General features: G+C 42.0%; 1 protein-coding gene across 2 annotated transcripts in view; it reads right to left on the reverse strand.

Moving 5' to 3' along the window:
• Prkg1 (protein kinase cGMP-dependent 1) overlaps positions 1 to 24804 on the reverse strand; it is a 1132342-nt gene that overhangs the window by 1028871 nt on the left and 78667 nt on the right. Inside the window, exon 1 of one of the 2 annotated variants that reach the window (XM_034518571.2) lies at positions 23587 to 24039. The exons of the other annotated variant lie outside the window; for it this stretch is intronic. Within the exon in view, the coding sequence (XP_034374462.1) occupies positions 23587 to 23897 (311 nt within the window). The 5' untranslated portion in view covers positions 23898 to 24039. Of the gene's footprint in view, positions 1 to 23586; positions 24040 to 24804 lie in introns of those variants that run through there. 2 annotated transcript variants of the gene reach the window in all.

Here is a 24804-nt window from a genome sequence, read left to right on the forward strand (position 1 = left end):
TGCCCAGTGTTGCCCTTTGCTCTGGTCCTTCAACTCTGCTTTATGGGTAAGAAATGAAATTCTTACCTGAATTCAGGTTTCGCTGACTCCAGAGCGTCAGCACGAAAGCACCACGCTTTACTGACTAGCTTAACTACCACCAGAGCCACCAGAGTAAGAGCGGCAACAACTTCATCTCTGATGATGGAGCAGTGCTGTGTCCTAGCAGAATTACAGACAGAAGCCCAGGGACAAAGCAAATAAGAGGTTGTTTCTCTGCCCTCAAGATTAAAGGACTGGGGATTGCACTGGGTACCGGATTTTTTATGTCTACATCATTTCTTCTATCACTATTCCTCTTTTCCCCTATAACAGCTCTACCTCTCTAAAGCTGTGCTATTTTCCTCCTTAAGAATGACATGCTGAAGCTTCCAGTGTCTTGAGAGTTAGGTGCATCATCTCTGATTGAACACAGACCCAGGAGTCTTCTGCTGTATATGTGTTGGGGGGGTCTCATATCAGCCGGTGTATGCTGCCTTTTTGGTGGTCCAGTGTTTAAGAGATCTCGGGGTCCAGATTAGCTTAGACTATTGGTCCCTCCTACAGGGCCACCCTCCACCTCAGCTTCTTTCAGTCTTTCCCTAATTCAACCACCACGGAGTTAGCAGCTTCTGTCCATTGGTTGGGTGCAAATATCTGCATCTGACTCTTTCAGCTGCTTGTTGGGTCTTCCTCTGGAGTTTAAAGGTCAGGGGGTGGGGGTGGGAGTGGGGACATCCTCATGGAGACAGGGGGTAGGGAAGAGGTATGGGATGTGAAACAGTTGGAAGGTGGACGAGGGAATAAAATCTGGAGCATAAATAAATAAATAATGACATACTAAAGCAGAAGAGATGGCTCAGTGGTTAACTTTCCTAGAGGACCATGTTCAGTTCCCAGCACCAATATGGGGCAGCTCCCAACCACCTTTAAGTCCAGTTCCAATAGATCTGATGCTTTCTTTATATCCTCCACCACTCTCTCTCTCTCTCTCACACACACACACACTCACAAACACTCACACACATGTGGCCACACATTTTAAAATGGTCTACTACTGGGGACTGGGGACTGGGGAAGGTGAAGAGGAAGGTGAGCACGGAAGCGTAGGAGTCCATGATCAGGACCTATGGCAAGGCAACAACAGAGCTAAGAAATGTGTACAGTGCATTTTGTTTAGGGGTGTCCATGTGTATATGTGTTCTCCATCTTAATTTCTCAACAAATCTGGAGCTTGCCAATTTAACTAGATTGTCTAGCCAATAAGTTTCAGAGATTTGCCTATGTACTGTCTTCTCGGTGCTAGGATCACAGAACCATGCTACTACGTCTGGGTTGCACATGGTTAGTGGAGATCCAAACGCATGTCCTCACGTTTGCATGGCTTAGTGGTTTGAGTGAGAAACATCCCCTATAAGCTCAGGTATGTGAATACTTGGTCCCAAGTTAGTGTACTATATGATTAAGCACACTATGCTACGTGCTGTATGGAAGATTAAGGAACCTTCAGGAGGTAAATCTTGCTAGAGATTTACCAGCGGTGAACGTTGAAAGTTTATAGCCTTACTCTACTTCCAATTCCTTCTTTGCTTCTTGGATGTGGCTGGAGATATGAGGATCTCTCAGCTTCCTGCTTGGGCCACCTGCTGACCTGCCATTAGCAACTCTCCCTAAGGAACTATTAGCCACAAATAAACTCTTCCTTCTACACATTGCCTTTGGTCATGTATTGTATCGCAGCCACAGAAAGGTGACTAACACACACTGAACTTTACTGAGCCATCGTCCCTGGACCCAATGTGTTATGATAATGAGTACGAAAATTAAAATAATCTATTAATAGTTTGACTAAATGAGATACTGTGTTATCTGCTTCCAATTATTATAATCACACATACAAATCCCTTACAGAAGGCAGCATGAAAAACCAGAGGAAAGCGAATTCTAAAAACCCACTGTGGCTAGAAACATAGCATTTCTGTTTCTGAAATAAAGGTGAAAATAATACATTTAAAGGCAAAAAATGCATCCTTTGACACTGCCAAAAGTCCTCAATTTCTTTCTCCCTGAATCACTTGCCTTTAGTAAAACAAAGGATCCAGTTTCTAAATATATTTCCTTAGTTTCTTTTTTTTTTTTTTTTTGAGCCTTAATTTCTTAAAATGTATCTGACACCTGTGAGTATTGTTGGGCACATGTATAAACTTGCAAAGTGCTAAGGCACAGAGTAAAGTAAGTCTCTTTGACTGGAAATGTGCTCTCTCGGGTGTCTTATAGTTGTGACACAGGAGTTTGACCAGAGGCAACAAAGCCAAGCATATTTGGCTGCTATCAAAGAATTCTCTTGTAGTTGTACTGAAAATAACTTGGAATTACAGTTAGCTGTAAGGTTCCCCTCAGCGAATAAGACAGATGTAAAACTGGAACTATTAATGTCAAATGAAATTGCTTATTTTATCCCTAAAAGTGACTAAAGAAACGGAGAATCAATGTCTTACTCTAGCTATGACCAAGTAAATAGAGCCCCTGGCTTGAACCTGTGGAAACTTACATTACAGGCACTTAGGTATTTGATAACAAAAACAGGAGAGTTGAACCAGTTCATCAAAACATTTTATGACCTGAGAAAGGAAAAACAGAAACTATTAGGAAATTGCCTTTACATCTACAACAAAAGGGATTTCCAAGAAAAAAAAAATGGTTGCAAAACATTAGAAACCAGGCAGAGATAAAATACGAGGGACTGTTCAAAGAAGGCTTTAAAGGGCTGGGAAGATGATTCCGTGGGCAAGCTTCTTGCTGCCCAAATAAAAGAACCAGAGCATCTGTGGGGAGCTGGGGAGGACAGAGAGAGACATCGACTACCACCATATACCCATGTGCTGGTGTGCCTATAATCCCAATGTGCAGAATCAAAGATGAGAGGATTCTGGGGGCTTGATGAGCCAGTACAGGTAGCCAATCAATGAGCTCCTTCAGTAAAAGACCATGTCTCAAAAAGAACAAGGCCAAAATCCACTTAGGAAAAGAAAACTTATATTGACCTCATTTTACACACACACATACACACACACAGAGAGAGAGAGAGAGAGAGAGAGAGAGAGAGAGAGCGAGAGAGAGAGAGAGAGTGTTGGGGGAGAGAGGGAGGGACAGGGAGACAGACAGACACAGAGAGAGCTACAGGGAGACAGAGAGAGGAAGAGACAGACAGACTTAGAGATTAAAAGACCTATTACTGTCAGGGAACTCTTATTTCCTCTTTCTCTATCATCATGTAAAGAAAAAAAAAATGACTTAACTACATTTATGGTCCTTTTAGTGCAAATGTACAATTAAGAGAAATTTAGCTAGGCCTGGGTTTGAGTTTAGATTTGATTTATACACAATGCTTTGACCAAGTTATTTAATACCCCAGAGCTTCAAGTGCTTTCTAAGTTAATTGTACATAATAACCTGAGACAAGGAAAAGAACCTAAAGTGCAAATACTAATTGTTCTTAGAGATGATAACTGGTCTATAAAACATTGTGTGTGTGAATTCAGAATAAAAGTCAAAATCTGGAAAGTTTGCAGAAAATTCACTAACCTAACACAAACTGATCACACAGCTTTCTGATGCTTTTTTCTCACTACTTAGGTAAATGCCCTCTTTGTTTTCCTGGAGCAATAGAGTAATATCTTTAATTGAGTATTATATTAAACAGCCAGAAGGGGCCATAGGATCTATTCTTTTATGCTACCCTTCAAGATCTGGGGAATGAGAGGAACTAGTTTCTAAAACACATAGGAAGTAAATGTTTCAGGTAAGAGTGTTAACCCCATAGTCTGTTACAAATTTTAATTGTTCAGCATATATACTATCTATTAGTATTGGGAAGTCCTGCTCAGAGTTCACAACCTAGCATTACCCACAAAATAAATGATCCACGTGGAATCAAAACACAGAGACCACTGCCATTCCACTTTGCTTTCTAATTGTTAATATCAAACTTTTATATTTTGTCACAATTCCTATGCTCAGATTCAGTACAAAGAATTAGGAGCTGGGGGCCATGAGAATGAGGAAATAGAAAGAAACAGAGGAAGAGAAGCTATTAAGTGAATGCTTTTTGTGACCACAAGTGCCATTTTGGTCTCTTTGCATGTGTCCTCTTCAAATGTCTTGCTTTTGAGAAGGCTGCACAGGGATGTACGGTCGTGTACACATGTTGATACATATAGATACATGAGAAAAAAGACAAGAATGATGATTAACAAAAGAGTTAATATTAATGACTACAAAATTTTAGGCTTAAATGACTTCTGAGCCACAGGTGTCCCCAAAGCAAGACCACATCCATCTGGCGTGAGAAGGAAAGACCTCTTGTGCATGGAATGTTGTGGAGAGAGGAGGGGACACACCAAGCTATAGCAGAGTACAAACTGCTTCTCACTCAGAATGTCTGTTCCCTTGTTTCAGACACACCTTCCTTGCCTCCCATGGGATTTATGACAGTCACTTCACTCCTACTAACTTTGAATCCTATTATGCCAGGATTCAAACCTTAAGAACAGGTCAGAATCACCTGGAGGGTTGTGGGAAATTAACAGCTTGGTTCCAACCCTGGGTTTCTGACCCAGTGTGTTCATGGAAACACACACACACACACACACACACACACACACAAACCAAGAATCTCCATTTTAACCGTTATCAGATTTTACTGACACTGCCAGTCCAGGGCCCACACTTGTAACTCAGTCATTTTTTCTCTGCATGTGTGGAATCCATTTGCACTGGCTTCAGCAACTAAAGAAAACACATAGTAGTATCAACCTGCACAATTATATGGTGTGTTTTCCAAAAGTTTGTTGTCCGACAGCAGAGACCTCAGATCCCCAGGGAAGAAAGACAGCTCTACAGCATATATATATGTGTGTGTGTGTGTGTATATATATATATATATATATATATATATATATATATATATATCCATAATTACCATAGGGCTATATGTTAATAAAATCTAGTCCATCTAAATGTCCCACACTTTTTCTAGTTTAAATACAAAATATGAATTTGGTTGCTGGAATCCATGACTTCCAACCACTTGTGCAACTGAGGGTTCAATCTGCAGTTAACAGAAAACACTTGATATACAATTCACTATTTCCGAAAGCCCGCTTTCTACAGCATGTTTGTAGAGTTATCTCATAGAGTTGTTTCTCTGTCCTGTATGTATTCTTAGGTATACATAAGTTCCATTTGTATACAGTCTCTATTGTCCTTCATTCCTTACCCAATTCACTAACGATAACGTAAATCCTAGATTGTCACAGCCTTCCAAGATGATCAGAGCTAAGGAAGAACCATCTTAAGAAAGGGCTGTTCTTTGGTTCTAGGGTCACTGAAGTAGCAGTGTTTCTAGGGCCTGAAAGGAGGAGAGAAGAAAAAAACCAACTGTGCAGTGGTGAGATGCAAGGGTGAAAGTGTCCAACCCCAAGGATGATAGATTGGCTTGGAGTAAAGGAGAAGTCTAAACTTCCATCCAACACCACACAATCAGAAGGGGATCTCTCCAGATAACACTCATGGGATAGGGAATAAGCATGCAGTGTTTGGGTAGATCAGTAAAGAAACACCAGTGGCTTGCACTGGAGGCAGAGCAACCCCAATCGGAATTACCCACTTACTCACTAAGTGAAGAGAAGGGTCAAATGCTGAGAGCTTGGCAGGCGAAAAGAGGGTCATAGAACATGCAAGTCACATAAAACAAAAAGTGGTAGCAGATATGACCAGTCCAGTTGGACCTCCTCCAGAGTGAAGTTACAATCTGTGCCTGGGGTTGAAGGAGGTCATGAACTAGGCCCATCATCGGGTCAGAGGTATAGGAGGAATTTCTGAGGCTTCCTATAATAGGCCGACAGCAGAGACCTCAGATCCCCAGGGAAGAAAGAACATGAACTGTATCCTGTGGCTTCCTGGGGAACACCTTGCCCTTTCAGACATTCTTACTGAGCTGATTACACTGATTGAAGCCAGGAGCTGGTTCACTCAGGGTCCTGAGACACTACTACAGCTGCTGCTACAGTCCCAACATTCATGGTTTTTGCTTATTTTTCTAAAGATGGCCATGTCCCACTTAAGCTGGTGCTCATGCCCAGCTGATACTCTCTAGTGACACCACTCATTTGCTTTGCCATGGCCATACAACCTCACAGCTCCAATGGCACTCCTATAAGACTCAGGCTATACCACTGGGTCCTGGCACCAGCCACCCTGCCCAGTGCTATAGTCAACCTCTAGTCATTGAGTGTTGGGTCTAGGGATCCCAAAGCAGGTGGCTTACACAATCTCAATCCTGAGGTCTTCCAGCTGCCTCACATGTGGGGCAAGATGGGCATCCCAGTGATGACTTACGGGTGTTGAAGCCCTTCCACATTCAGTAAATCAGTGATCCATTCCAGGCTTCAGCTAAGTGTCCTGAGCAAAGGCTGTGAGAGGAAGTAACACTAACAAGAAGTTGGCAACATGGTCATCAGTCTAGCATTGGGCATGTCCAGAAGTCTCTCAAACACAGACATCAGTGGCTCCTGGCCACCTGTGGCATGAGTTTTGTCAGCACTGCCCTAGGCCCATTTAGCCAGGAGCAGAAACTGTTACCTGTTCTGCCCTGTCAGCTTTATTTCCACTCATGTCTGCCCTTAGCTGGGGCACCTGGACTCAGGCTAACTGGATCCTAGACCAGGCTGTGTGGGCAGTTTCTTGGGCGATGTCTTTCAGCACATGGATGGATTGGAGAAGTGCCGCTCTGCCACATCTCACACATCATCATCATCACACATCATCACAACTCACTGCAGAATTCTCTCATCGCCTTCTATCTCTGAAATCCCCTTTGTCAGTCCCTAGTAAATCCTCAAGTTAAGATTACTCTTCATTCTTTCAAACTGGTACCTCTGCACTAAGGCATGGCACTGATGGCACCACCTCATTTCACTGCTGAATAGGCAACAGACTTGGCAGCATCCCCAACTGGCTTGTAACCCAGAAGCCTTTGCAGGAGGCAGGACTGACTGGCAACCAGGCAAGGGCTTCTTATTGCAAGCCAAGATCTTTAATGAAACAAAGTGGAGTCAGCTGTAGCCACCTTAAATCAGAGTTGTGTCCCACTGGGGTCAGGACCAGCTGCTGTATACACCAAAGACTTCTTCATCTGCTTTCAGCTCCATTGATACAGGAAGCCACTAGGATTCCTCCTATAGAACAGAGCTTGTCAAAAGGGAGTTTTAATCAAAACGGACTTTATTCATGAAATCACCACCTCAGGCATAACTGAAGAACTGAACTGTCTGACTTCACTTCAAGCTTGCTGGAGTTCTTTTGCCTTGTATTTCTCCTGTGCACGCTTGCCCATTCCCTCCATAATTCAGAGCTCGCTCCTCTCCTTGTCTCTCTCGTTTCACAGCCAGTTCCAAGATCACTTCTATTTTCACTTGAGGGACTGGAAACTATTCTAACCACATTGACTCTCCCTTTTCCTTCAGACTCTCCATAACAGAATATGCACAGGAATCAAAAGGGCAAGCTGAAAGGTAGCTTCAAGAAGAAACCCACATCGGAGCTGAAAATGTGGCTCATGGGTTAAGAGCATATACTGCCCTTGCAGAAGTCAGGAATTCAGCTCCCAGCTCTCATGCCAGGTGACTTGCAAAAGCCTCTAAAGAACAGCACTAGGAGATCTGGAACCCTCTTCTGACCTCCACAAATACCTGCACTCTGCACCCATACCCCACACAGGCACTCAGGAACACATAATGAAAAGTAAATCTTTTCCTTAAGCATACACCTGTGTTGGAGGGAAATAGAAATCAATGGACGCCTGTAGATGACGTCAGCCATACAGCCTGCTTACTACAGTACCTTAAGATAAATAGATCTCAATATGGTAGCCCCAAACACAGACTGTGGGTTCTGGCAGCACTGTGTAGTCAAGCAAATTACTTAACTGCTCTCACTGATCATATGTTCTTTATGTTTTTTCTAAAATGCAGTGAATACTCTCTGCCTACCATGAATATTAGCCCAAAATGCATCTTAATGCCTCAGAACCATGCCTGTACACCATGCCTATCAATCAATTTCCATCAATGACAACTGGAAAGCTGCATTGCTGTGACTGTTAATCAAGTCATTGCCACACAAACTCCTCAGATAGAGTCACAAACTAAAATCCCCCAACTCTAAATTATTCCAAAAAAAAAAAAAAAAAAAAACAATCAGAAAATAGACCAGCCAAATTTTCTGATCCTAATAAGATCTAGAGTTTAATGTAATTATAACTGCCTGGGGCCCAACTACATCCTTAACATTCTAAACTGCATTGGATAAATCATAAAATTGAGGCATATAGCCATTCTAGGGCATTGGCATAGTTTTTAAAATAGTGTTCACTTATATGAAGCTTATACAAAAGGCAAACTGGTAAAGACAGGGAGCAAGCAGATTGTTGGTTACATGGGGATGAGGGTGAAGACAGAGATGGTAAGCAAGTCCCAAGTCATTCTGGAAGATACTGGAGTATTCTAACGGACGGTGGTGGTAGTTACACAGCGTTTTACACTTGATGCTGCCGACTCTTTTCTTTTTTCTTTTTCTTTTTCTTTCATCTTTTGAGTTTTTTCCAGACAGTATTTCTCTGTGTAGCAGAGTCCTGGCTGTCCTGGAATTCCCTCTGCAGCCCAAACTGGCCTCAAACCCACAGAGATGAGCCTGCCTCTGCCTTCCAAGTGCTGGGATTAAAGGTATTCCCTACCAGGCCTGGCTTTCATGGCAGATTCTTTCACTGTGTATATATGCTGGGTGAATTTCATGATATGTAAATTATATCTCAATAAAGCTGTAGAAAATAATCTATCTTCCTTGCACTACATGACACATTTCAAAATGAACTAGTATTTTTATTTTTATTCTAAAGCTTTCCATTATCAGCTCATCATCATGACTGTCAAGAATCCATCCGAGACTATTAATGTATTCCTCCACAGGCTAACAGGGCCGTTATCACAGCTTTCACCCACAATCATATTGTTTTTGAAAAGACATCTTGAGATGGAGAATCAAGGTCATTAATAGAAAACATTTATGAGCTAAGATTATGTTCTGCGCCTGAGAGCTTCCCTGTCTGGACAGTTTAAATACTCAAGTTGGGAATAAATGGTTTTCAAATAGAAATCCATTATCGGTGAATAACTTCCAGGCAAATATTTCAGAAAATAGCAAAGCCACTTTTTTTCTAAATACTTTTGATGGATTAGAATCAAATCATTAAGGCAGGGGTCCTCAGAAACTTACTCCAGAGCTACAAACACACAGTCTACATTCTCAGTGGCCTAGGTGTTTAAACAAATATAAAGGAAAAATTACTTTAAATTCTCATTAATGAACCTAACAAAGAATAATAACTAAGTATTCATCTTACACATGAATACACACGAGCTTTTCTTCAAGACAGTGTAACTTTTCATTATAGTTTACAGCTTAGTTTACTTATAGGTCACAGTTCAACCATAGTCAATCCATCTCTGACTTCTCTGTAGACCTCAAACTATCGAATGAGATGAACAGCAGGGGTATGGAACTTGAAACTGGCCCACATAACTTTCTTGCCTATGGTTAATCCACAACCAAGGTCATGTAGGATCCCTGCTCTTATTACTTCTTCCTCTGAGTCACATCCAACAAACTACTTGAATTGACCTGGGCTCTGCCCCTAAGACCTACTCTTATTAGATTGGCCTTTACATCCGATGCCCTGGATCTTAGTGTATAAATTTGCCTGCTCCTTTATGGAAATGGGTTTGACAAAAGCCATATAAATTGATGGCAGTAATACTACCCCAAGAGAAACTGATTATGAAGTCCACTGTGATTGGCTACTATGTTAAGATGACATGTACATTATCTCTTATCCTGGCACATGTTATAATCTTTATTCATAACGAGGGAAGGGAAGCTAAGATAGACTCAGTATCACAGATGGAGTTGATTGTGAAAAAGCAGCTGAAACAGAGACTATGTTCCTACCTATTACAGTTGCTGTGTTCTGGGCCTACCTGCTTGTAATTTCCATAAGTGCATTGGTAAGCCACAGAGTTCAAGGAATTCTCAAAGCAATGCAAGAATGCATTAGGGATGCACACAGTGTGGAAGGGTATGAACTGAGTCTGGCCACCTGTGGGATTTACAGTGTAATCAGTTAAGAGCTATTGTGTCAGGGGGTTATAGTCTCTCATCTCCTTCATCCTTTATGTCCTTGTCTGTGAATTGAAGGTGATTAACCCTCGGTCACTCACTCAGATATTAGAGAACATAAGTGAAATAGTGTGCATATTAATTCTATTAGCAATGAGTATAAGTTGTTATTAAACATCATTCTTATCACCGACAAAGTCTATTGCTATGTGGTCACATGGGCCGTCCAAAAATATGACCTCAGACATTCACAGAAGCATAGGATCAAGTGAGATTTGAGAGGCATTTTTCAAATAAGACTGGGTGCTACCAGTTTTCATCTTGAAGAGCTAAGAGAAGATATGCAAACAAAATCAACCTTTAAAATTCCTGTCTTATTTTTGGTTAACATTGAAGCAAGCACCTAATTAAAAAGTATTTCATCATTAGTTTGATGGTCCCTAGCTTCTCATAATATTAAGATCTTTGAGAATCTTTGGATAGTCAAAATTAGCAAGCTATTATTCTAAGCTTGACAGGATTTTGTTAGTGAGAGTGCTAGCTGTGTCTGCAAAAAAAAAGCACTAAGAATTTGAAAAGATTTTTCTGTAGCTGCTATTAATTTCATATTTGTAATTCTTAGCAATCAATCCTTTTGCTTCTCTAGGTTAACCAGTTCAGGAGGGTTTACATGGCAGAGCCTCAGACAAGACAGTTAATAAGCCAGAGGAGAAGGATGCTGCCTTGGAAATATAATTTACATTCACAGATGATTCAAATTAGAAGGGGCATCTCAAGACTTTACAATCTCTGAGGGATGAAAAAAAAAAACTGAAATGCTTTCAGAGATAGGGCAAATGATACAAACATGGGCTAGACACATAGAATGACGGGGTCTGAGGTGAGCATTTGTGTCCTACAAATGTTAGTCAAAAGCATCCAAATTCAGACCTCTGTCGCTCATTTTTCTGGTCAAAGCTAATATACCTACAAGCTCTATTGTACCTATTGCTTTGAGTTTATAATTTTCAAATTCTAGATTTAAAAAGTTAAAGTATCTGAAGACCAAGGACATTGAAAGGCATTATCTTGCCTGTTATCTGATTTGTTTTTTTTTTTTTAAAGGCTAACAATTAATTGGGGCTGGCTCACAATTCAGAGGTTTAGTCCATTATCATCATGATGGGAAGCATGACAACTTGCAGGCAGACATGGTCCTGGAGGATCGAAGAGTTCTATATCTTGATCTGGAGGCAGCCAGGAGAGGACTATATTCTGTACTAAGCAGAGCCTGAGCATAGGAGACATCAAAGCCTACCTACACAGTGATGTATTTCCTCTGACAAGGCCACACCTCCTCCAATAAGGCCACACCTCCTAATAGTGCCACTCATTATGACCAAGCATTGAAACATATGAATCTATGTGGGACAAACCTATTCAAACCACCACAGGTATCATTTTTTTTTTTTTTAGCCTCCTGTCATATATCAATTAGACAAAGATAAGAATATCAAGTAAATCGATGGATGTTTGGTAATAGTGATAGATTTCTTGGCCTGGGGAGATCATGGCATTAGACTTGTACCATGAAGAGTGATAGTGGCCTGTGTCAGTATTCTTAATTCATACTCTGTTTTCTGAGAGGGTTCTGAACTCCTTTTTCTCCTTTTTTTTTTTTTTAAAATCGGATACTTTACAAGGAATCAGTGCTGTTTTGAGCCCCAAGTACACAGCACATCGATAAAGAAACAGGTCTTGTTTCAGTGGAATTTGTCATGTTGTGGGGATGCATGAAAGCCAAATGGGAAATAAAATATAAACTTTAAACCCTGATGAACCTGGGGGGGTGGGGGGAGAAGGGGGCAGCAGTACAAAGCCAAGCAGTAAGAACTATAAACTGGGCCACTCCAGCTCAGCTGCTCAGGCCTAATCCATGTTGGAACAGCCCCTAGAGAAAGCAGTATTGTAAAGTATATTTTCTCAAAATGCCAATGTTTAGGTATCAAATGGTTTGTGGGTAAAAAAAAGAAACATCCAGTCTAGCACTTCCTGCCTCCAGTTCCTTAATAGAGTCTGACAGATGATTGAACAAAAAGCAGCTAAAAATTAGTCCACAGAAGCATTTATTGTCAATGTAAATTATCCAAAGGTATCTGATAAACTTTCTGATAATGCTCAACTAAACATGTTCAATTCTGAGGCCAAAATAAGGAGAGGACTCACTAACGAACGGAGAGGCTGTTTCTTTAAAACATGAATTTGACTCAACAGGGGCAGGCACGGGTTGCTTGAAAGGAAAGAAAAGGGGGCCCAAGTTTGAAGAAGCGTAGCTTTGAAAATGATGTTGTTTCACTTCACGATGATAAAGTAATAATGGAGATAAGAGGCAGAAAGAAAAGCTGTCATCAGTGATTTAAAAACTCGCTAGCAAGAGTTGACTTCGATGTTATTTAATAACCTTTAAGTCCATCTAGCAGAGAAACCTACTCTTGCCATGACAAATAAATGTACACTTGAGCCATTTTCTATCCATCACTCTGGCAGTAACCCTTGGGAGTCACTAAGATTGACTATTGCCCTAGCACCTGTGGCTAATGATTACTCGGCACAGGGCCTTGGGCAGTGGGATGTGCAGCAAGCCTGGGAAGGTACCACTTGAGAAGGGTCACTCACCTCCTCAGGGATGAGTAGTGTTTTTATTTTATGTTTTAGGATAAACATCCCACCAACAAGTTGGTTTACCTTTATTAATCTCTTAGCAGACCTCACTTGGCTATTTTCTCAAAGTGGTTCAACCTTGACCTTTCTCATTCCTTCATTTCTTAGTGTGTAGGCTGTTTACCTGAATTACTCTATGTACCTGCAGTTATACTATTGATAGAATATAACAAGGTGGAAATAATTAACTATTCCTCAAATATTAGTGTGCTCAAAAATCATGATATATTCATAAATACGTAAGTGTCCAAAACAGACAAATGTTATGCTTCCAAGTGATTAAATTTTCCTTCTTTTGATTTAACTATTATTATTTTTTAAAGGACATGGACTATACTCTTTAGCAGCTACTTATCAAACAAAAAGCATATTTTTATGCTAGGTATCCCCCAACAAAGGTCAACACTATGAGTAGCAAAACACACTGGTGGTCTAAGCAATCCAATAATAATAATAAAAAAATAAAATAATGGTGAATCCAGGAAGTTTGTGAAAAGTTTGCAGGAAGTTATACTTATCAAAGGATAGGCCATTCATGGCTAGCTGGTTTATTACATATCCTGGATCCCATTCCATAAATACCATCTCAGCATCACAGTGTTCTGCCATTTAGTCTAATGTCATCTCTTGTTTCATGAATTAATGGACCCTTAAGTTTCTTGGTTTCCTTTGCATTCAGCCAGAAAACAGAGGTCTCCTTGCTAAATAATGCTAAAACACAGAGAAGGCAGAGTCAGACAAATTATGCTTTTTATCTCATATTTTCCTTTTATGAAGAACAACAAAAAAATCTGCAGGGCTCTTTTGAAGAAAAGAAAAATGACTACTTTGTGATCAAGGCTACAAATATTTTTAAAAGCCATAGAATGGTTTCTTTCACAATACTTCTAATGCTTTTAAGGTCTGTAACAAGAACCACTGCTCATCCACCTTGGTGGGGCTCAGCACAGCAGCTCTACATATGAATGGGAACTCTGTGCCATTGGTCACTTCATGTCCTTCCATCTTCTCTGCGAGAAAAACTCCACCAATCATACAGAACTGAGAATGTTCTATTGAGTAGACTCCATTGCTCAACATAAAGACAGTCTCAAGTGAATGGCTCTGCCAGCCCCAAACCTTCTTTTAATTCTCCATGTGTCTTTGAGCTTACTTTTTGAAGCCTCGGTATCGTTAAACAGTTCCAAAATAAGAGAGTAGCAATTATCCAGGATGGAGAACATGATTCACACTGAGTCCCATGCTCTCACTCGCACGTTTCCTTATTTCTCTCCTCCCACTGGCACGAGGAGTTGCCATTGCAAGCTTAGCAAAATAGTACCTGTCACTTTCACATACTTAACAGACCCTGTTACAGCAGCACGACTCTCTGGTCCAGGCCATCTTTGCCGTCTTAACACAATATACAAGTGTTTTGCTCAGTCACTAGTGGTTCAAGAAAAGTGTGTCCTGGGCAGACACTGTGTGTAGTTGTGCTTCCTCTCAGCCTGTGTGCCAGCCACCTGCAGATACAGTACTGTATGGCTGACCCCACTGTCTTACCTATCTATAACAAGAGATCCAAGGGACAAAACTAAGAATGCCCACTTTCTTTCCTGTTGTGAGTGTCCCTTTTTCCTTCCCCCTTAGTCCAGACTTAGAAGCACTGTCAAAGGCATAATTTATTGATAAAGCTGGACCATTAGGATGATGCATTGTATCCACAAGATGTTTTTCCCCCTCACACAATCTCATTACTCCATGCTCTAGATCTGGTGAAATCTTGATATTGCTATAATACATCTGCTTCATAAACAGCAGAAGTATCTTTTTACTTAGCTGTGGCAAATTCGTCATCATTGACATTCAATACAATTAACCAAATTAAACTGAATGCCAGATAATGCAATTGTTTAACATGAAGGAAGAAATGCAATGTTGTTTCTAGGAGTTCCTATGGTCTGGAAGGGAGAAAGTGAACTTGGTTGTTCTAACATCACAAACCTCATATCTGTTTTAGAAACATTACCATCCTAGGATAAAAATCATGTAAACTGATTACTTATGGCTTTGACTGGGCCTAAGAAACTCTGCATTTGTGAATAAATTCATCAATTACATCTGTCTTGCAGCAAGCATGAAGAAGCCTAGGTTGTATTTGTGATATTTAAGGTGTCAGAAGTCATTGACAGTATTGGATTTTGAAGCAGGTGAAAGTTATCCGATAGGTCCACTAAATTGCCACTGGCCACTCGGCTCTACTAACTTTGTATCACAAACAAAAAGAATTCAGACACAGACACTTTTGCTGGGCCCCAGCGCCAGCTTGTGCTCTCTCCATCCTGTTTGTAAGTGCTAAATGAGATAAGTGGACACATACATGTTCTTGGTCATGTGTCTTCATGACTGCTGTATTGTATGATTTCCTTATTTATTTCTCTGTCCCTTCCCATTTAGGTCTAATAACTAAACACAACATTCATAATGAAAATGTTTACTTTCCATATGATTAACTTTCTTGTATAATTAACAGTCCTCATCTTCTAGGCAGCTTTTCCCCACCTGCTCTGTTCTAGCATGCTGTCTGTCCACGGAACACATTGTTATGTTTATGCAAAGGAGCGGGAGACAAGGAAGCGCCTCCTCATTGACCCTGGTTGCAAGGAGATGGTTTTTTACCAAAATGCATTTGCAATTATATATTAGCTACTTTCCTTGCTCCCATAAAGCACAATATTGGTTGATTCACACCTGAGAAGATAATGATTGAATTACAAATGTGAACAGACTCCTATTGGAGACTCTTACCAAATATCTCGAGGAGTTTCAACTGTGAACTGGACACAAGAAGGAAATGCAGAGCTAGCTAGCAATAGGGACAGCAGTGAGCTCAGAGCACTAGGGGTAGGGTTTCTTGTATCCCTCACGGTCCCTCCCTGCAGGTGTACCTCAGACCTGTCATCTGCCCAGTGGTTGCCTAGATCTATTCTCTCCGACCACACTGTCTGGGAAGGGGGCTGAGAGGCTGATGTTCTAGCTCTACTTTCCTTAAAACCTCCTTGGAAAGTACTTCTCAGCCAAAGCTCAAGCTGTTTGCCTTAAAAGGATAAAATATCTGTAAGGGAAAAAAAAAATAGCTGGCTGCAGAGGCATCTCATACCAGACTGAGAAATGCTACAAGCCCTGCACTGCTCTTCCAAGAGGGACTTGTCTTTGTTTTACCTTCATCAATTTCCAATTTCATAGCATCAGCTGAGAATCAAGGAAACATTCCCTCCTGCTAGCAAGGCCACTGCCCTGAGCAAAAAATGGAAAAACCAACTTAGGATGATGCCTGATCCTCATGTGTATTTGATGGCTGGCCAGGACTTGTGGCTGGCTGGAAAGAGGAAACATGCTTACTGGCTGAAAAGAGCCAGTGATGCTTTTGTGTGGCAAGGACTGTTGCAGGCAAACCTGGAATCAGACTGAAAGGGACAGTCCAGCTGTGATGGGTAACGCACAGCTGGAGCTGCCTCATCCTACTCGGACCAGCATCTGCTCCCAAAGTGTATGAAGTCAAATAATCTGTAGCATGGGGAAGCAGGTGGGCTAATGGAGAGGTTGTCAATGAATGAAGATGAGGGTCAGCTCTGGACTAAAATATGTAATTATTCTGTAAGCCCAACCTCAGTGACTGAATCAATCTTGCTGGTGGCACCCAGCAAAGATGTATTTAAAAACTCCCCCAGTAGTTTTCTAACAAGCAGCCATGGTTGAGAAGAAAAGGGCTACAGAGAACACTGCAGGCTTACTGAGGAGAATAAACAATAAGACATTATATGTTTATAATCTAACAAGTAAATAAATAAAACTCGCCATTCCTTTTGCAAGCCAATGAAGACTTTAGACCACACAGGCATTCACCCCTTAAGATGGGAAGCTTACCCTGGTCCTCCATTTTCTGTCCTACAAACACAACATGTCCTGTCATCTTCCCATCACAGTGGCTCCCCAAATCCCATCTCACATTGAAAGTACCTCAGGCATCATTTGAAAAGCTCTGCTTTTAATTCCTCTGTGGTAAAACTTTGGCAATAAGATTTTAAAGTTCCCTGGAAGATTGTACTGTGCAGTTGTGTTTGGAGAAAAGTCCTACCTAATTTCTCCCAAGGTTTTGCTGCTTCCTCTTTGATTATGGGTGAAAAAAAAATACTTTCCTCAGAACGGCCCATATGTTATTCTTAGGGTTCTACAGTCACTTAATGCTTGCAGGCCTTGGGGAAGTGTAAGAACCTAGAGTGGCTGAGAAAGGCTCCAGCGGATCAAATTCTGGTTCACGTGTTTTACTAAGTGTGTGACATTGAGCATGAGCCTTACCTTCTAGGATTCTAGGTGTTCTTTTCTGCAGGCTGGGAAAGGGGGATGATGTAGAATGTTCCTTATGGACCTGTTGTAATCCATGAGGCTAGGAAGGAGGAGATGGCTCGGTGTATAAAGTGCTTGCTGGGAAAGCATAAGGACCCAAGTCTGAATCCCAGCAGGCACTTAAAATCCAGGTTTAGCATGAAGACAAATAGTTTAGCCCATACAGGAAGCAGCAGGCTCACTCATAGATGCTGTTTCAATAGAAACAAACAGAAATAGAAATCAAAAAGAAACAGAGAGAGAGAGAGAGAGAGAGAGAGAGAGAGAGAGAGAGAGAGAGAAACATACACAGAAGAAAGATCCAAGATATCTGGCACAGAATAAGTGTCCCATGAACGTTAGCGTGGTGGTGGTGATGATGGTGGTGGTGGTGGTGGTGGTGGTGGTGGTGCTCTTTCCTCTGCACTTGAAGCCTGCAGACAAACCGCCAATCCCTCCCTAATGTTAGATTCAATAATGCTTCTAAGGAAAAATACAAAGCATCTAATAGGTATTGGCCTGAAGAGAAACATTTGCACGGTTTTCTGCCAATATCTAAGTATGGCTTCCCAAGGGGAGGCAAGCTTTCAAATACAGTCCTTGCCAGTTTTGGTCCACAAGGGACTACCTTTCTTGCAAACTTTGTTTTCATATTGGAGTATATTTATATGTCCACAAAGTGTAGTGCTACTTTTAAACCCCCTGGAAAAGAGAACATAGCACCAACAATGCTCCTCTTGTGCTGCCCCGCATCTCAAAATGTCTTCTCCCTGCTCTACTCTCCTGAATTTTTTATATTAATAACTATGATCCAAAACAAGTGTACATGGAGAGTGCTCGACTGTTCCCCCTACCTTGTATTAAACATCTGCTTTGTGTAGCTGCAGTTTTTTGGGCTATTGTTTATATCTGTATGTCAATTTGGGAGAGAGAACATTCCCCTGATCTTACCAACAAAACTGTACTTACAGAGTTCAAGCAGGCTGTCCAGATTTCACTTCTCAAAAACAAATTTCTTTAAGGAGCTAGCAAGGAAGGGGATCATTACAAAGGATGGTGGGAGGGACTAGAAGTGGTGTCAGAAGGCTGGGTGTGAGGAAGTAGAGAGGAGCTGTCACAGGAGGGGTGGTGAAGAACACTAGCTCAACAATTCAGATTAGGATTCAAAATGCCACAGATGTGATTGCATAATAAACTGTTGAGCATGCTGGTAAGTGCTGCTTTCAGCATGTGAGTATTTGCCACATTGTCTTGTGTTCTCAGAGCCAGGAAGGTTCAAGTCAGAGGGCCTGGGATGCTAGCAGCAATTCAAGCTCCTTGGGATGGGCAGCAGCACCTATGGTAGAGATAGCAGAAAGAGCAGCAGCCTGGTGTTCAAATATGGTTGCTAGGATACCATGGAGACCCTCCATTGCTAGGCAGACAGGGAAAAAAATGCTCCCATATGCCTTATAACCTGGAAACTGCAACAATGAAAAACACTGCATGTCTTATTCTACCATTTCCTAATAGAAACCCAAACCCAACTCTTGAGTGAAATAACAAATAGTGGGAGCTTGGAGATGCACCCCAGTAGAGCAAAGAAGCTGGCCATTCATACTCTCAAGCAGTCCCTAGAGCCACTCTATTTAAGACTTGTCAGTATTTTCATTATAAGTCCCAGTTTAGGGGCAAGCGACTTGACTGTACTTCCAATGCCCCTAATGGGATATTTAGCAGCATGATCCAGTATAACATAAAACCTTTGCACGGATTTCTGTTTCACAGTAGAGGTTGTAATGTCAAATTAATGTTCAAACTTAAATTGGAAACTATTATAATAACCTTAGGTCAGACTGTAACTCCCCCACAGAAGCAGGGAAGATGAATTTCAATAACTAACAAGATTGCATTCCCATCTACATCAGTCTGCTCAGATATGTGAGGAATCTGCAGAGCTGGCCTATGGTGGGTAACTAGGCTGTTTTCTATGAGAACACTCAGAAAGGTACTTGGCTTCTTCAAGAGTCTTTGTCGCCTGCTTATTTTTTTTTTCTAGGTTTAGATATTCTTACCTAGTTAGTGTAGTTAAAGTGGAAGGTTAGAACCAAGAGCTTCACCACACCAATAACTAGCCCTTGGTGACCCCTTGCACGCTCTCTCTTTCTCTTTCTCTCTCTCTCTCTCTCTCTCTCTCTCTCTCTCTCTCTCTCTCTCTCTCTCTCTCACAGACACACACACAGACACACACACAGACACACACACAGAGACACACACACACCACGATTCTGGATCATTCTAAAAAAGCAACTCTAATTACCTCTTAATGCACATTATAAAACCTTAGAACCTGAGATACTCAGTACTCAGTACTGAGATACTCAGTAAGGCTGCTGGTGGCCACCATTCTCTGGATGTGCCCTGTCTCTGCTGATGTCTGTATCCCCCCCCAACTTCCACCCCCTCTATGCTCCTTTCACAGTGCTTAAATCATAGCAGTCTTCCCAGTACTACAATGCAATAGCATGTCCTTCAGAGGAGTTCCTGATCACATACAATTCAACGGGAGCCACAGAAGCCACCAACTGGTTGTGTGAACTGCGCTGTGTTTGAACTCACTCAGCTTTCTAAGATATTTTTTTTTTTTTTTTTGTACAGCATTGTTGGGTCCCTTGCTAGCTCTTTATTGACAAGGATTCTGTGCCTTACAATATTTTCCATGTGCCAGGTGTTATCTCATACAAGTATTGAACTGACTTGCAAGGCTCATTTGAAATGCAATACTGCGAAGAAGTGTTTTAGTATTAGGCTACTTATAATAACACTAGTATTGTGTGATTTCCAGGACTTCCTTCAAAGTTAAACACATAGCATTTAGGGAGATCCTGTTTCTCTTGGAATATAATAGCAAGGTTTAGACAATCACATAGGATCTTCTATATTTTAATTCCTCCCTAAAAATAGGAAAAAATGTGTCTCCTTTACCTCCAATTCTTCCAAACTATTTCATAACCACAAAGTGAAACGGAACATGTCATCTCATCCTCTGAAGTGAAGCCACCTCAGGGGAAAAAAGCAACAGCTTTACAAAAACACACAAGACATTAACAAGTTTTGATAGAAACTCAAGTCGAGATAGTCCAATTGAAATGACATGGAAGGCTGTGACAGCAAAATGGAAAAGATTTTGGAACAGCGAGTACGTCTTTAGGAATGAAATGTCATGAAATAAAATTATCTTAGAAGTTCATGTGAACCATCGGGTGGCCTGATCTCACAGACCGGATGACTAGGTTTGTTTGTATGTTCCATTGTTAAGGGATCTTTTGCCTGATGTATTTTGGAACAGAGTCTAGTGGTTTTACATTCTTAAATAGTTCATTGACAGCAGTATAAACAGATTCCAACTTACTACATCAGTCCTTCCCCCCCCACACACACACATTCATAAATGACCTAAGATGGGTTAAAACGCTACATCTATACAGATTGCAGAAGACCAACATCCTCACCCCACCTCACAATTACAGCAGAAGTGTCTTCCCTTTGATGGAGTCTGACAGAGGCTTTCTTCCAGGTCTCCCCTTAAAGGGAAAGTCTCAAGTAAAAAACTATTGAAATGATAAACGTTACCTGGTTACTTTACAGTTTGTACTGCTTTTTACCCTCAAACAATCAATTATAAGGAAACAAAAAGAAGTTTTAAAATCTTGTAATTCTCAAAAGGCAGCTGCAGTAAGGAAATGCTAACTGGTTCTTTTCAATTACCAGATAACTGAACAGAACATCAACTGCTCAGTTAGTGAACTGCATCTCCTAGAAAGACAACCAAAAACTAAGAGGAGCGTGCAGCTAACATCAATTTCGGGCTACTTACATACTTTTGCCCCAACCTTAACTTAATCTTTAGAAAAGTGATTAAATTTAAGTTTCATTAAAGATTAAAAACATAAACACTTGTTGCCGGCAAATCAGAATAATAAAGTGATTCAAACAAATATCCATTGAAATGCAAAAAAAATTACAAAAACAAAAGGAAAAGGCTTTAGATTGGCACGTTGTCTTAGTTCTATGTGAAGCTATCTTGTCCAGCCACTTAAACAATATAGGATAATAATTGTTTTGCATATAATATACTTATTTACCTCTAAGAAAAGTACACTACCACTCAAGGCAATTTTATTCTGGTTTCCTTTATATATGTGTTTTTTTTTTTTTTTAAGAACAGATGTTTTCCCAAAATTATTTAGACATGGAAGGCATCTTATCATTTTCTCCACTATAATCCTTCAGAATTATAAAACTCACAGGGCAATACCACCTTAGCAACTGAGTCCCTTAAAGGTATCAAGTAAGCATGGGAAAGCAAAGCATTGTTCAACAGATACAACGTTTGTCCTACAGGGATGCTACAAAGTATGTGCTTCTCTAGTTTGATTTTCCACTGGGGATGTTTATAAGAACACTGAGGTTCTGTGTCACACACCAAGAGTCAAAAGTCTTCTAAATGTATCACATTCTGTAGTTCATTCCCACTGCCTGGATTTCTCTAGGCTTTCTCAAATAGAATGTTTAACTGGAGTTATCAGCTGGATCGACCACACTGCATCTAAAAGCCTATTAAAGCAGTCTTTTTATGAAAGCAGACTTTGTTCTGGGTTACTCCAAAGTCCTGCAGATACCAAAATGACAATCCTATAGAATAGTTAGAGATACAAAGAGCTGCCTTTGAGTTATATTTCCATTATGAAAAACTTGGCCCAGGAGAGATGGCTATGTACCTTGTTAGCTGAAACAGGCAGACATGCCAGGGACTGCAAATTAATTTACCAACGAAAGTTCCAATGAATTCAGATCACTCAGCTCTCTAAGACAAACTGAAATCAGCTCATCTATCACGGTAACATGGTAAGGTTGAAATCACAGAAATATTTCTCCTTATCAACTCTTCCCTACTCTACAAAATTCAAACTCCTTCTTCAGCTAAGCCTGTAAATGACTCATGGGACCGGGAGGGCCAACACATATAGATTTGACTTGTAAGTTTTCAAAAGTGTATGTAATATATACTCCTGAGCCCTCTCACCTGAGAAATATTAAATGGCGATAACCAAACATTTACTTTCTCTTCTTATGAATCCCCCATGTTTATGAAGTAAAGGGTTCCCAGGGACCTTCTGTTATTATGTAACACGTGTCATCCAGCCGTGTTATGTAGTTAAGAGCAGGACAACAGAATCCTCTGCTTTACCAATTATGTCATTACTATTAATTAAAATGCCATTCAGATGGTGTTCTGGTTCTGTTACTGTCCTGTCCCTGCTGTTCACTCTCCATATGGACTCTGGGCTTGAGTGTTGTGTAACAAGTTTCATTCAGTGTTCCCATCCAAGTTATGAATCCTACAGACACCAGAACTACACTGCTCTCTAACACACAAGAACAGCAGCAGAGTGTCTTGAGACCTGAGTGTGAGACACAAGCTTGGTCCACACTGGAGATGGCATGTGCTTGACTACACTGTCCCTGAAAATACATGAAACCTCTGGGGGGTGGGGGGGAATGGAAGTGTTCATTGGTAATCACGTGAAAATTCTTTTAGGAAAACAAGTAATATTCTCTCTTGGATATTATGAAAACATTTTTTTTTTCAAAAAAATCAACAGACTAGGTTTCCATTTATGGATTGTAAATGTCATCCAACTCAGGGAATTTTTAAAAAATTCTTCTGTTTTCTATGTATATTTTCTTATTCTTTTACACTTTGATGGTGACAGAACATCAGGTTTGAACGGTACCAGCATGAAGCGCCGGCGGCATGTAGAAAAATCCAGGAGAGCCAGGAGAGCGTGGAAAGTCAGGGTAATATCAATGCATTTCATTTCATTCTGATGAGCCTGCAGTTAGGATTTTCCGGCTGGCCAGGTTGACTGGGGCTTTGGGGAAGAAGGGGATTCTGATTCCTCCGTTCAACAGCCACTCACACACACGGTCAGACACACACCTGGGGCGCGTCCAAACTCTATGTACAGTAGGTGGCATATATGAACGTATCTGTATATTTTAAAAATACCTTGGCATCTGACAAAGACACGAAGGCAACGGATGTGCAGGGAGTCTGGCCCTGAGAAACGTGCACAGCCCCTCAAGAAGTGCCGTGAAAATGAGACATTTCTGAGGATGAGGACAGACATGGCAAGCAGGAGGGGCAGGGGCCGACAGACAATACAGAGACCCGCAGCTTCCCACCGCCTGGGCGCCACATGGACCCGGGCGCGTAACCCTGCTTACTGTGGGCTCTTGGGGTAGAAGGGCAGGGTCACGTGGCTGAGATCCTGGATGTCGAAGGCGGTGGGCTCCGCGGAGATCGCCTGGCGCTTGGTGCGCGGTTCACCCTGCAAGGTGCTGGCGCTCTGCTTCTGCGCCTGCTGGGTGGCCGGCCGGATTACAGAGCGGTACTTGTCCAGTTCGTTCTGCAGCTTCTGGATCAGTTCGTCCTTCTGATCCAACTCCAGCTCCAGCTCATCGATGAGAGCATCCCGCTGCCTCAGCTCCTCGATCTTCTCCTGGAGCGCGTACTGTAAATCCCGCAGGGTGCCCATGCTCCTCCGGGCTGCCAGGGGCTCCTTCCTGCCGCTGCTCCGCGTCTTGGGGCTTCCTCCCCTCTCGGATCAACTTTCCCTAAAGTCGCCGCTGCCTTGCGAGTGCAAAAGCTTCCCTCGACTTGAGACCAAAGCCAAGCCTGGCTTCTGAGCATGCCCAGTCCGCCGCTCCAGCCACCGAGAGTTTCAGTGTGCAGATTCCACTTCTCCGGGTTTAGGGATGAGCAAAACAGGTCCAGCCCAGGATGAACCTGAAAGGCGGTGGGCGCCGCGGCGCTTGGGGGAGCAAAGCCCGGAGGCGCGGTGACCCACGAGCGGGAGGAGGGAGACTGGGCTCGGAGGCGGTGGCTGCTCGGCTAGGGTCACCAACGCCGGGTGCTAAAGGAAGCCAGCGATGTGTGTGAAGAGCCTGATAAAGCTCGGGGGCGCTGGGGCTGTGCGGGCGGAGCAAGGCTGGAGCGCTACTTCGGAGGTGGAGAGGTGGGAGGGAGAGGACCCGGAGCAAACTGGAGAGGCGTCAGTGGGCTCCGGGCTCCAGAATGTGGGGCTAGGTTCCTGGTGACCAAGGAAGACAGAACAGACTGCGCGTGCTAACAGCTTTGACTTCTGGAGGGATTGTCACCGTAGCCTCACGGAGGAAAACCGTGTGGCTCAGCTCTTGCGTCCCCCACAGCACCTTTCCCACGGGGAGTGCCTCACACAGGTGTCTAGGGCTTGCAAAGAAACTTGCCTCTCCAAAGGTGAGAGCTTACAGTGCCTGGGAGGGATTCCCCTGGTGTCTAGGTGTCTTTGGGGAAGGTTAGGGATGGGTATCTGACCCCGCCTCCAAGTCTTTTCACTCTTCTAATTTCCCCTATTCTTTCCTGCCAAACTCAGATCAATGAATTTTTCTAGGGGCAAAAGCCAA

The sequence above is a fragment of the Arvicanthis niloticus genome, chromosome 1 (assembly GCF_011762505.2).
Source record: "Arvicanthis niloticus isolate mArvNil1 chromosome 1, mArvNil1.pat.X, whole genome shotgun sequence".
NCBI classification, from domain to species: Eukaryota; Metazoa; Chordata; class Mammalia; order Rodentia; family Muridae; genus Arvicanthis; species Arvicanthis niloticus.